At 41.4% G+C, this 14273-nt stretch overlaps 1 protein-coding gene across 5 annotated transcripts in view; it reads right to left on the reverse strand.

Annotated features, from left to right (window-relative positions):
* The window catches only part of trmu (tRNA 5-methylaminomethyl-2-thiouridylate methyltransferase), a 39905-nt gene that overhangs the window by 14075 nt on the left and 11557 nt on the right, over positions 1–14273 (reverse strand). For 3 of the 5 annotated variants that reach the window (XM_078553380.1, XM_078553382.1, XM_078553379.1), the window contains exons 2-4: positions 6789–6954; positions 1857–1963; positions 38–154 (exon numbers count right to left, since the gene is read on the reverse strand). In XM_078553380.1, coding sequence (XP_078409506.1) covers positions 38–154; positions 1857–1963; positions 6789–6931 — 367 coding nt within the window. In that variant the 5' untranslated portion in view covers positions 6932–6954. Of the gene's footprint in view, positions 1–37; positions 155–1856; positions 1964–4484; positions 4565–6788; positions 6955–8399; positions 8514–14273 lie in introns of those variants that run through there. The other 2 variants (XM_078553381.1, XM_078553383.1) reach the window with 2 other exon arrangements.

The raw sequence follows: 14273 nt of genomic DNA on the forward strand, positions 1-14273 counted from the left end.
AATTAAGCAATATAGAAATTAAATGTCCTTTACTCACCATCTTTACAGTGGTTATCAAAACTACCTTCAGTTCTTTTAATAGATTTTTGTTGGAAAACGTCTTCATCATGCTGTGATGTTCTGGCGTAATGACCAGTTGCCATTGCATCTGCCCCTAACTCAATATAAAAAATGTGTTAGTTATGTAAATGCTGCACATTCTATCTTCTCTTTAGTTAAACACAGGAATACACATTTTATCTGATTGAATGGTTGAAGTGAGAGTCTCTACATTAAGAACCCTTTTTTTAAAAAAACAAACAATTGTCAATTTCAGTCTTGGGGAGGCGGTGGCATAGTGGTATTGTCACTGGACTAATATTCCAGAGACCCAGGGTAATCCTCTGGGGATCCAGATTCGAATCCCACCACAGCAGACGGTGAAATTTGAATTCAATAAAAATCTGGAATTAAAAGTCTGATGACAACCATGAAATCATTGTCGATTGTTGTAAAAACCCATCTGGTTCGCCAATGTCCTTTAGGGAAGGAAATCTGCTGTCCTTACCTGGTCTAGCCTACATGTGACTCCAAACCCACAGGAATATTGGTGACTCTTAAATGCCCTCTGAACAAGGGCAATTAGGGATGGGCAATAAATGCTGGCCTAGCCAGTGATGCCCCACATCCCATGAACAAATTTTTTAAAAAGTCAGGCCAACATTGAGTGTGCTACAATTTAGCTTCAATGTCCTGGATACATAGTTCATAATCCTCTGCTGAATGTGCATACATGTGGACACTGGGTGATGATGAACTCAGCAATTTCCTATGCTCTCAACCAGAACCCCCTCATCCAGCCCTCAAGATACTGACCACTCAAGTTTACATGTGAGGTGAGCCACCAGAGAGCTGGAATCACCCAGGAATCAAACCACTGCATAAATCCTCAATAGAGGAGAATTGAAGGAGAAAAGATTGGGGAAAATAAATCTCAAAGAATAATGTCGATTAGGGCTAACATCTTATTTCTTCATGGTACCACAAGTTACCTGGGAAACAGGATCAGGCTGCAGATAACGACGAACAAGCAACTGAAACGTACCCCTACATATAACTGACAGCTGATGATAGGGTTGCATTCTTGCCATCAGGGTCCTGCTTTTATAGTCCCTATATATCTATTAGAATTGGTAGGAGGATCAAACTAAATGGAAAACTCTGTAACCTCCCCTATGACATCTTTCAATTTTGAAAACGTTGATATGTACCTGCAATATGACTTAAGCTATAATAGGCCTTTATAATGTTAGTAGACAGTCCCTCCACCCCTTTCCTGCTTTCTCCCCTTTCCTGTTCTCATCTCTCACTCTCCCGTTTCCTCCCTCCGTGTCCCCCTCCCTCCCCCCTCCTAGCCCAATCATTCCCCTGCTCAACAATTCTGCCTGATCTGCCTTGGTCTTGGCTCCCAGTGTGAAACACAGGAGATTGAATTGCCACTAATAGAAGAAAAAAAAAATGAAATAGCATTTGTAAAGACAAAAGCCATCACAGTTCATTCGATTACCGCACAATGGTATCCTTATTAAAGGATTAATGACAGAGACACAGTTAATGTCAGTTTATTGGGTGATCATTTACAGTTAATCTCAAAAAATAACACCAGTAATGAGTAAGTACATTTTTAGTGGAGGCTAAAATGAAATATTACTGTTTCTACAGTTCCAAAATACAGGGTGTAAGAAGTGCATAAAACCTAGTATTTTACTGAGCTTTTTTGGACTAAATTATTGACAAATCTTAGGCATTTTAGACATTTTGATCCAAAGCATAAAATGTCATATTTTCAAGCATCTAGTGAATACATAAGCACTTACCTAGCATTTCCACAGCAAAGTGCAACAGATATTTAAATTTAATATTTTTATTGCACATGATATCAGGGTTTGGAGTCCTTCCCATTTCATACTCCTCTACTAAATTACTAGAAAAGAACAGACAAAACAATGCATTTTAGTTCAATCATGTTCGGGCAATTGTGCCTTCCTAACGTGAAATATTACACCACAGCATCATCTTAAAATTTAATTACTAAGGTTAGTGAGAGCTTTGAGGCACCTTCTGAATTGCATGACTACATTGATTATGTCATGCTACACTGCAACAGAATTTTCTCAGCTCATCTCTTTTGTAACTTGAGAAGGAAGGCATGATGAAGGAGGTGAGAAAGTGGAGTCCCACAAGGGTCAGCGCTGGGGCCACTGTTGTTCACGATTTATATTAACGATTTAGACTTTGGAAACAAAAACACAATTTCTACATTTTCCAATGATACCAAATGGAGGGGAAGATAGTTAACACTGAGGAGGACTGCAGCAAATTATAAGATATTAATAAACTTGAAGACTGGGCATACATAATTGGCAAATTAATTTCAACAACAATAAGTGTGACGTATCATATTTGGTAAGAAAAGTAAAGTCTCACATTACTCGGAAAATAAGAATCTAAACTGTGTCGAGGAGCGAAGGAATCTAGGGCAACAAAGTTGCAATGCAGGTCCATAACAAAAGCAAACCAAGCACCAGGGTTTATTTCCAGAGGGACAACTTGAAAAGTGCAAAGTTTTGCTAAGCTTGTATTAAACCTTGATCAGACCAGAGTTCTGGTCACCATATTACAAAATTGATATAGAGGCACCAGAAAGGGAGTAAAAACAATTTACAAGGGTGAGGTTATACCTATCAGGAAAGGGTGAAGAGGCTGGGTCTCTTTTCTCTCGAAAAGTGAAAGCTGAGAGTGACCTAACAGTGTTCTTTTTTATCATTCGTTCATGGGGTGTGGGTGTCGCTGGCTAGGCCAGCATTTATTGCCCATCCCCAATTGCCCTATAGAAGGTGGTGATGAGCTGCCTTCTTGGATGGCTGCAATCCATGTGGTGTAGGTACACCCACTGTACTGTTAGGAAGGGAGCTCCAGGATTTTTACCCAGCAACAGTGAAGGAACGGCGATTGATTGCCGTTTCATTTCCGGTGCCTAGGTCGATGTCAGGTGGTCCGTCTGTTTATATTCCTTTCTTTTGACTTTATAGTGATTTGTTACAACTGAGTGGCTTGCTAGGCCATTTCAGAAGGCATTTAAGAGTCAACCACATTGCTGTGGGCTTGAAGTCACATATAGGCCAGATCAGGGAGAAGGATGACCAAGCAAAGGCAACTTATTTCTAAGTCAGGATGGTGAGTGGCTTGGAGGGGAACTTCCAGGTGGCGGTGTTCCCATCTGTCTGCTGCCCATGTCCTTCTAGGTGGTAGTGGTCATGAGTTTGGAAGGTATTGTCTAAGGAGCCTTGGTGAGTTCCTGCAGTGCATCTTGCAGATGGTACACACTGCTGTCACTGTGCATTAGTGGTGAAGGGAGTGAGTTTGTGGATGGAGTGCCAATCAAGTGGGCTGTTTTGTCCTGGATGGTGTCAAGCTTCTTGAGTGTTGTTGGAGCTGCACTCATCCAGGCAAGTGGAGGGGTATTCCATCACTTGTGCCTTGTAGATGACGGACAGTCTTTGGGGAGTCAGGAGGTGTGTTACTCACCGCAGGATTCCTAGCTTCCAACCTGCTCTTTATATTTATACGGCTTGTCCAGTTCAGTTTCTGGTGGGGGATTCAGCGATGGTAATGGCATTGAATGTCAAGGAGCGATGGTTAGATTCTCTCTTGTTGGAGATGGTCATTGCCTGGTGCGAATGTTACTTTCCGCTTGTCAACCCAAACCTGGATATTGTCCAGGTCTTGCTGTATTTGGACATGGATTGCCCCCTGGAAGTCCCCAGGTAAGGATTGCACAGCAACTGCCCAGGAAGTTCAAACTTCTGTTGGGCAATTGCCCTGCACTGGGAACCATGTGAAACTCGAATTTAAATTGCAAACTTCAGATGGTTCCAACAGTCTTACAGGAATAGTTACTCAGGAAAAGTTAGAAGAATTAAAACCACTTCTAACTCCGGGTAACTATAGTACTGACCCACCACCAACTCCCCAATGGACCCCCCCAACTACACCTGACTGTTCCCCCACCCCCAACTGCCCCTCCCTGCCCCAACCGACTGCCTCCCACCCCCAGACTGCCCCTCCACAACTTCCCCGACTGCCCTGCACCCCCAACCACACTCCCCACGTCCCTGAATACCCATCCCATCCCACCTGACCCTCCCCATTGACCAGACCCCTCATGACCTCCTCTCCACTGAACACCCAACCCACCCCAGATTATCTGAATGCCCCAACTGACCACCTGAGCCCCTCCTATAAACAACCCCTCTACTGACCACACCCCCAATGACTACCCACCCCACTGTCCACCCCAGCACTGACCACCCCCCACTGAGCACCCGACACTGACCACACCCCAGCCCCTCACTACCCGAATCCCCCATCTCCCCCCACTGGCCATGCCCCAAACCCTGACCATCTGGCTAGTGCCATTAAAAAAAGGGGAGTGTCTTCCTTACCTTAGACCCAGCTGTCCTCAGGACGAGGCCTTGGGAACCCGCCGCACCGCAGCTTTCTCACCCAGCCTGAGTCAGAAGGTCTGGTGAGAAAGGTGCAGCTGTGTTTCAGGGTAAGTAACTAGAAGAGGAGTGGCAATCCAATTGTGATTGCCATTCCACGGAAGTTACGGCACTATAATTCAAAAGCAATTACCTGTACCTGACCCTTAACAGTTGCATTTAATACTGAAAGCATCCTTTTTAATTAATGCAGTCAATTCAAAGTATCACATATCCATATACCTTTCTACATTTTCCTTTCCAGTCCCCTTCTGGAATTATACTGTAACTTGGAAAGACTGTGAGAAACAGTGTGATAGCAACTAAAGCAGTGAACTTTGAAAAATACACTTAGGAGCACAGGAAGAGGAGCAGGCCATTTAGCACCTCGAGCTTGCTTCGCCATTCCATGAGGCTATGGCTGATCTGAGACCGAACGCCATACACCCCGCTTATATTTCTTAATGCATAGTGGTATTGTTGCTGGACTAGTAATCTAGAGACCCAGGATAATGCTCTAATGTTCGAATCCTGCCACGGCAAACGGTGGAATTAGAATTCAATACAAATCTGGAATTAAAAGTCTAATGGTGACCATGGAACCATTGTCAATTGTTGTAAAAACCCATCTGGTTCACTAATGTCCTTTAGGGAAGGAAATCATTCATCCTTACCTGGTCTGGCCTATATGGGACTTCAGACCTACAGCAAAATGCCATCTGAAATGGCCTGACAAGCCACTCAGTTGTAACAAACCGCTACAAAGTCACAAAAAAGGAATGAAAACGTACAGACTCACCCAGCATCGACCCGGGCACCGGAAATGACAACGGCAATCGATCGCCATTCTTTCACTGTCGCTGGGTCAAAATCCTGGAACTCCTTTCCTAACAGCACTGTGGGTGTACCTATGCCACAGAGACTGCAGCGGTTCAAGAAGGCAGCTCACCACCACCTTCTCAAGGGCAACTAGGGATGGGCAATAAATGCAGGCCTAGCCAGCGAAGCCCACGTCATTTGAATGAATAAAAAAAACCCCTTGGAATTCATGTATCATTCTAGTAAATCTATGCTGCACTCATCCTGCCTGAGATGTGGTGCTCAGAAGTGAACGCCGCATTCCAGGTGTGATCTAACCAGGGCTTTACATAGCTGCAGTGACTTCTACCCCCATGTTTTCTAGTCCGTGCCAACGTTCCATTAACCTATTTGATTTTTTTTGTATTTGTTTGTGCCATTTTAGCGATGTCTGTACATGCACACCCAAGTCTTCTGGCTTCCCACCATTTATAAAATATTTTGATCTATCCATTTTAGCTCCGAAGTGGATGACCTCACACATTATTACTTTGTTAATTTGTACTACTGTTACAAATGACTATGTCAGCTGATTTAATAAGATCAATAAAACCTAATTTGCTTTTCTGCACCATAGAAAACAATACTAGCCAACAAAGTTTCCACATCAACAATCATTCCTCAACAAAGAATATATCAGCAAGCAAGTGTTCTAGGGCACTTGCTTCTGGTGGTTGGGGCTGCTGCTGGAAAGTGCTGAGCAAGGTTCAGGGCTATTTACCAAACACTTTTTCTTCCATCCCTCATTTTGTTCAAAATCATTTTGTTCTGACAATAGCTAACAAATGGAATTGCATCCAATCAATCTAAAGCATACAGCAACAGGAACAGCACACTGCAACACCATAAGCAGCAAAATAAATAAGAGTGAATTTGTTATTCCCAGGGCAGAGCAACACTCAAAACTGTACAGTACTCTGCAGAGAGGGGAGGACTGTGAATTTACCATATAAAAAGAAACTATCATAAAGTTAGACAGATAAAATAACTTCTTCAAATCACAGAAATCATTAGTTTCCCAATATCTCCATACTAAATGTTTCACCATTCAGTTTACATCTTGCTTATCTCTTTCTGATTATAATTATTATTTTTGTAGCATTTATTAACCTGAAACATTAGCTGTAAGCAACTTTTTATGGTTGTGCTAAGTTGTCTTTCTTGCAATTCAAAGCCTATGTAAATTGACAATCATCACGTTCTCCCCTACAAGTTAATACTATACTAGATGTTTTATATGCCTTGGTGTGTTCAAGTTTTAACTGGAACTTTCCTTAGGCTCATTTTGTAAAGATGCCACCACCCAACTCTAGCAAGTCATACAGAAATTAACAAAAAAACCTTCAAAATTGTAATTACACATGGGTTTCTTAAAGGCAAAGACAAATTTGAACATTTTTATCTTACCTAAAGACCTCGTGCCAATATTCTTTCACATAGGAAATCTGATGAAAAGGGATGTCGAGCATCTTACAGACTCGATACGCATCTTCACAGTCCTGATTACTTGTGCAAGCACCATGCTCATCTAGCAAGTCCCAGTTTTTCATAAAGACACCTGTCACTTGGTAGCCTAGTGAAAACAGTTTAGATTCTTCTTTTAATATTGTATTACTTGAAAAGCGCATGCCTTCAAAATCAAATATGATTTTAAATGCAGTAAGTAAAGAGATTACTCCAGGAAAGCAATTATTTTCTTCAGCTGAAAATTTCCAGGCAATAATGTTCAATGAGATTATGTTATGGAGTTGGAAACATTAAATATCAAGATTTGAGAAGCTGCTAATAGAGTATAAACAATAGATTTCTGTAAAATCAGGCCTGTGGTTTATAAGTGACTTTTCTTGGTGACAAATGTTTTGCACCTATTTTACAGAGATCATATCATCTATTTTCTCAGACAAGGCAGAAGTCACAGCCAAATCTGATATGTTGTGTTGGTACACAGTACATTATATACACAGAGATTTTTATGTTGGAAAGAAAAATGACCAGAATACAGTCAAAGAAACATGCTTCCCATGCAAAAACATTCAGCTAATCACTAGATAAGTTCATTGAGCTTCAGGGGGAGTCACAACTTTCATTCTTTTAAACTGTTGTACAGTTTAAAGGTATTTGGAACCCAGTTTTGCCCTTTATAATCTAATCGGCTAGGCAATATACTCAGCTGTATGTGGGGCCAAGGAATGGTGTTTCAGGAAACATGACACCGGTTACCAAGTTCTGGAATGGCTGACTGGCACAGTGCCTGATCCGTAATGGAAACTAAATGTGATAGCTATACCTCATCCACAGGGCATGGATCAAATGTACGATACAGCATACAAGCTCAAAAATGACAGTAATGCTGGAATAAATTTGCTGTCCAATCTCAGAAAGGTATTTTACCATTTATTAACCATTGCTCTTTGCCTGAATTTAAACAAATGATCCCAGTATTTTCATACAACTCACTTAACTGGTCTAGTCCATTTAAATGCATTGTTATAATGTTTCGCACAAATATACATATTGAATACAACAGAGAACTATAGTGGTGAGTTAGAATAGAAAGAGTTGGGAGAGAAAGCTGAAATCATCATTACACAATGCAATAGTTTGCCAGTTATAAAAGACTGAAAATCACAGCCAATATTTGTTTTATTTAACCTTTTCAAAGCCTTTTACTTTGTGACAATGCTTTGTATCCATTTTAGAGAGACCACATCATTGACTTTCTCAGAACAAGGGAAAAGTCATAGCCAAATTTGATGTGTTGTATTGGTCCACAGTACATTATATACACAGATTTTTGTGTCGCGGAGAAAAATAACCAGAGTGATTCGGATTTGAGTGCTTTACTAGTTTCACAAACAGTTAAGGACTAATAGCTCTCCAGCTAAATACCCTGTTGATTATGTGGTAAAACAACTAGGCCTTGTGGCGGAGAATATAACTTTCTATTCAGTGCACACTGTTCAACAATGCATTTCAAGAGAGGTAACAAACTTGACAAATAATCACAAAAATTAGCACCTTTGGGCACATTCAGCTTCAAGTTCTACAGGGATGTAGACAAAGGACAGAAGATAGAATTTCTCCTTCTTCCAAAGCAGTTCTCTTGATGTCAGATAGATACACACAGGTAGCTTCTGGAAACAAACTGTTACCAGTTTGAAGCTGCATTCACAGAAATTTTAAAGTAAGCCAGATGCCATGATAGCCAGGAGTTGTTTTATAACCTTATTAGATTACATGTACATTTTAAAGTTTGAAAAGGTTACTAAGATCACACATCTTCAAAAGGAGCAGAGTGAGAAGTCTGAGACGAATGTAATCTGAAACACTCAGCCATTCAGGTCATAAAACCATAATGGGATTACGTACAGGCCTCCAAACAGTAGTCAGGATGCGGGGCACAAGATACACCAGGAGATAGAAAAGGCGTGTAAGAAAGGCAAGGTTACAGTGATCATGGGGGATTTCAATATTCAGGTAGACTGGGAAAATCAGGTTGGTAGCGGATCTCAAGAAAAGGAATTTGTGGAATGTCTACGAGATGGTTTTTTGGAGCAGCTTGTGGTGGAGCCCACTAGGGAACAGGCAATTCTAGATTTAGTGATGAGTAACGAGGCAGATTTGATAAGGGAGCTTAAGGTGAAGGAATCCTTAGGAGGAAGTGACCATAATACGATAGAATTTACCCCTGCAATTTGAGAGGAAAAAGCTGGAATCAGATGTAACGGTATTACAGTTGAATAAAGGCAACTACAGAGGCATGAGGGAGGAGCTGGACAGAATTGACTGGGAGATGAGCCTAGCAGGAAAGACAGTGGAACAGCAATGGCAGGAGTTTCTGGGAGTAATTTGGGAGACACAGCAAAAATTCATCCCTAGGAAGAAGAAGCATACTAAAGGGAGGACGAGGCAACCATGGCTGACAAGGGAAGTCAGGGACAGCATAAAAGCTAAAGAGAAAGCATACAATGCGGCGGAGAGCAGTGGGAAACCAGGGGATTGGGAAGCCTACAAAGACCAACAGAGGACAACTAAAAAAGAAATAAGGAGGGAGAAGATTAAATATGAGGGTAAACTAGCCAGTAATATAAAAGAAGATTGCAAGAGTTCTTTTAGATACATAAAGGGTAAGAAAGAGGCAAAAGTGGACATTGGGCCGCTGGAAAATGACACTGGAGATGTAGTAGTGGGGAACAAAAGAAATTGCGGAGGAACTGAATAGGTACTTTGCATCAGTCTTCATGGTGGAAGATACGAGTAACATCCCCAAAGTTCAAGTGAGTCGGTGGTTTTTTTTTGGGGGGGGGGGGGGGGCGGGGTGTGTGTGTGTGGCAGAGGTGAGTATGGTGGCCATTACCAAGGAGAAGGTGCTAGGAAAACTGAAAGGTCTGAAGGTGGATAAATCACCTGGACCAGATGGATTACAACCCAGAGTTCTGAAGGAGATAGCTGAAGAGATAGTGGAGGTGTTAGTGGTGATCTTTCAGGAATCACTGGAGTCAGGGAGGGTCCCAGAGGACTGGGAAATCGCTAATGTAACCCCCCTGTTTAAGAAGGGAGTGAGGCAAAAGACGGGAAATTACAGGCCGATTAGCCCGACCTCGGTTGTTGGTAAGATTTTAGAGTCCATTATTAAGGATGAGATTTCAGAATACTTGGAAGTGCATGGCAAAATAGGGCAAAGTCAGCATGGTTTCATCAAGGGGAGGTCATGCCTGACAAATCTGTTAGAATTCTTTGAGGAGGTAACGAGTAGGTTAGATAAAGGAGAGCCAATGGATGTTATCTACTTGGACTTCCAGAAGGCCTTTTACAAGGTGCCTCACAGGAGGCTGCTCAGTAAGATAAGAGCCCATGGTGTTAGAGGCAAGGTACTAGCATGGATAGAAGATTGGCTGTCTGGCAGGAGGCAGAGAGTGGGGATAAGGGGGTCCTTCTCAGGATGGCGGCCGGTGACTAGTGGAGTTCCGCAGGGGTCAGTGTTGGGACCACAACTTTTCACTTTATACATTAATGATCTAGATGAAGGAACTGAAGGCATCCTGGCTAAGTTTGCAGATGATACAAAGATAGGTGGAGTGACAGGTAGTATTGAGGAGGCGGGGAGGCTGCAGAAGGATTTGGACAGGTTAGGAGAATGGGCAAAGAAGTGGCAGATGGAATACAACATGGGGAAATGTGAGGTCATGCACTTTGGTAGGAAGATTAGAGGCATAGACTATTTTCTAAATGGGGAGAGAATTCAGAAATCTGGAGTGCAAAGGGACTTGGGAGTCCTAGTCCAGGATTCTCTTAAGGTTAACTTGCAGGTTGAGTCGGTAGTTAGGAAGGCAAATGCAATGTTGGCATTTATTTCGAGAGGACTAGAATATAAAAGCAGGGATGTGCTGCTGAGTCTTTATAAGGCTCTGGTCAGACCACATTTAGAATATTGTGAGCAATTTAGGGCCCCGTATCTCAGGAAGGACGTGCTGGCCCTGGAGAGGGTCCAGAGGAGGTTCACGAGAACGATCCCAAGAATTAAAGGCTTAACATATGAGGAACATTTGAGGACTCTGGGTGACTTCTAAACTCGATGGAGCTTAGAAGGATGAGGGGGGATCTGATTGAAACTTACAGAATACTGAAAGGCCTGGATAGAGTGGACGTGGGGAAGATGTTTCCATTAGTAGGAGAGACTAGGACCCGAGGGCACAGCCTCAGAGTAAAGGGAAGACCTTTTAGTACAGAGATGAGGAGAAACTTCTTTAGCCAGAGAGCGGTGAATCTATGGAATTCATTGCCACAGAAGGCTGTGGAGGCCAGGTCATTGAGTGTATTTAAGACCAAGATAGATAGGTTCTTGATTGGTATGGGGATCAAAGGTTACGGGGAGAAGGCAAGAGAATGGGGTTGAGAAACTTATCAGCCATGATTGAATGGCGGAGCAGACTCGATGGGCCAAAGGGCCTAATTTCTGTTCCTATGTCTTATGGTCTTATAAAAGATGGACTATTTAGTAACACAGTGCTATAGGAGACTGGAAATGAGATCAAGAAAATACAACATATAAAATTCTCCATACGAACTTATGTAAAAATGTAGATAAGCAAGGCCCCCCCCCCCTTCAAAGACATACTTCAAACATTGTTTTTGACAAATTCGATCCAGTAAGGGCATGGACATCAGGATGGGTAAATGAAAAATGATTTGTCAACATGCAGTGTGAGTCTCAGCCATGCTGAAGTTTGGTGTGACAAATAATAAAGTGCCCTCTATACTTTCTCAATGCTGTAGCTTAACCTCAAAAGATTACGGTGATGCTTCTATTTCCAACACCAATTATCCTTCTGATCTCTATCAACAATAATGATAACTTAGTGTAAACTGGTGTGCACTATTGGGCCATAAGCTTGTGCTTAATGAGAATTAGATTAATACTGTCAGTCACCTACTTAAGAAAAGTACGAAGGAGACAGTATTCCGTCAAGCTGAACAGGACAAAACCCAGGCCATGGTCTGAAAAAACACAATAAGCTTACAAGCTGAGGCAGACTTTCATTCTACCAAATTCAGAGGGCCTTAAAACTGCATTAAATAAGTGGCATAGTACAGTCAATTCTAGTTGCCTGATCCTTTGGGGAAGGAAACCTGCTATCCTTACCCCTGTCTGGTCCATAAGTGACTTCAGGCCCACACGTGGCTGACTCCTAACTATCTTCTGAAGTAACCAAGAAAGTTGTATCAAACTGCTACAAACAGTAGTACATGGTCCGCAGCAGTTCAAGAAGGCTGTCAATCACCTTCTTAGGGCAACTAGGGTTGGATAATGGTGCCAGATTTGCCAGTGATGTCCACATTCCAAGAATTAATTGAAAAAAATGTTTGCATGTGCTCTTAAATCAAACTTGATAATACTGCAGTCAGTGACACATGTTCAAATATATTACTGACACAATAAATCCAAAATAATTGCCAGCCCTTGTTTAGCAATAATAAAAGTAATTCTACATCAAACAAAATAACTTTCCTCTTCAAATATGAAAAGCCTTTACATCAAGTAAGCACACAGTACTGTGTAGCAAAAACACATCCACCACTTCTGGCAATTTGAAACAAAATCCGAAATTAGTGAATATATACAGGAGGCTCATCTCTGCAGAAAGAGGAAAAAGTAGGTTCAATTTCTGGGTGCAATTTTAGCAGAACTCAGTTTGAAATGCCTTTCATTGCTGCAGTATCATGAAATTTTACACTTGGGATTCCACCTGTAAAGTTAACCTTCAGTTTTCCTTACAGATGTTGATGGACCTGCTGCGCATTTCTAAGATTTTCTGTTCAGATTCAATTAGAGATATGCTTTATAATTTGCCCAACGTTTGCCTTTATCTAAACTTTCTTCCATGCCATTCGATGGTAACAGTTATGTAGTTTGTTATAGATCACTTCACATGTCCCACTGCTGTTATGCTCATAGCCTACTCAAATGCTATGTGTTACCACCCCAAAACACACATGCCCTTTCCTTTCCCCTTCTCTTCAGCATTTTAAACTGGCAGTCTGACATTTCAACCCATGTGTCACTTTATTTGTGCTTCACAAGAAAATTTGGCTTTTGGGGATTTCCAGCGTCAAGTAATCAGATCAGTTGGACAGCTGTACTGGAGGCTGTCAACACTGACTGACTAACTGGAAAGTGGTACCCAATCAGATTGGTGGAGACCAGGACTGGAGGCTGTCAGGACAAATCAATTATTAATTTGTGCCTGCACTAACTTGAGGTAATATAGCAAGATAGTTTTCAAGAGTCAATTACTGGTGTGTTCACTTGGTGCTCGTCTCCAAGCTTATATAAAAAGAAATACATTGCTGGAATACAGGTTTTAAAGATTTTTCATTTTCCTCAAAGCAACTTTCTGGGGTATGCCTTGCTGTTGTCTTATATCAAGGTTTATTTTTCTTCATACTAGTTACAGGCACTATTTCATTTGATAGCGAGGATGTATGTGCTTTCTTGCAAATAGATTGACTGGCTTTGAGTATTCCTGTCCCTGCATTTGCAGAATTCCCAGGGTTTGGAAATAAAAATTGGAAGAGGGATTGGAATTTTTTTTTAAATTACGCAATGATTTGTACATTTAAGGATTTACTGCTCTCTACTATTGTGTTGAGAAGTGTAGAACCTCTGGTGAATTATAGTGCACAATTATATTCTGAACTTTGAAAACTGCTTTCACTTTGTCTAATTTTGCACTTCTGACTCAAGATAATGCACAAACAATATTGAAGGAAACGACACTTGCGGTAACAGAACAAAGTTTGCAGTATCCACATTAGGGTGGTCAACATTAGGGCAGGAAAACGTGAGGAGTAACATAAATAAAATTAGAATATGCTAATGGAGGCATTAAAATAGTAAAAAAGAGTTTCACACAAATCATTAAACATTCATCCACTGTTACCACCAATGCAATTTATAACCTGACAGTACAGATGTTTGAAACACACAAAAGGCAGGTTATCCTCTGAAGGAGAAAAGTAGGGGTTAATATTTCAGTGTGTACATTATCAAAATGTGGTTCCAAAGCTTTGTTTTGATAATATTAACCCACCTTTAACCACCTGAAATTACTACAAAATAAAAATATGCTGTGGTACAGGGTATGGGACAGTGACAGATGTTAACAGTTTTATCTGGCGAGTACAGATGCACAGTTGGTTGGTGTTATTTTAGGTGCTCTAAAAGGGTTTCACTTCACAAAATTGCTTCCCTGGAAAGTACTGAAGATCAGAAGGACCTTGGTGTGCATATCCACAGATCCCTGAAGGTAGCAGGGTAAGTAGATAAGATGGTTAAGAAGGCATATGGGATACTTGCCTTTATTAGCTGTGGCATAGAATACAAGAGCAGGG

Source organism: Cetorhinus maximus, chromosome 12 (assembly GCF_964194155.1).
Source record: "Cetorhinus maximus chromosome 12, sCetMax3.hap1.1, whole genome shotgun sequence".
NCBI classification, from domain to species: domain Eukaryota; kingdom Metazoa; phylum Chordata; class Chondrichthyes; order Lamniformes; family Cetorhinidae; genus Cetorhinus; species Cetorhinus maximus.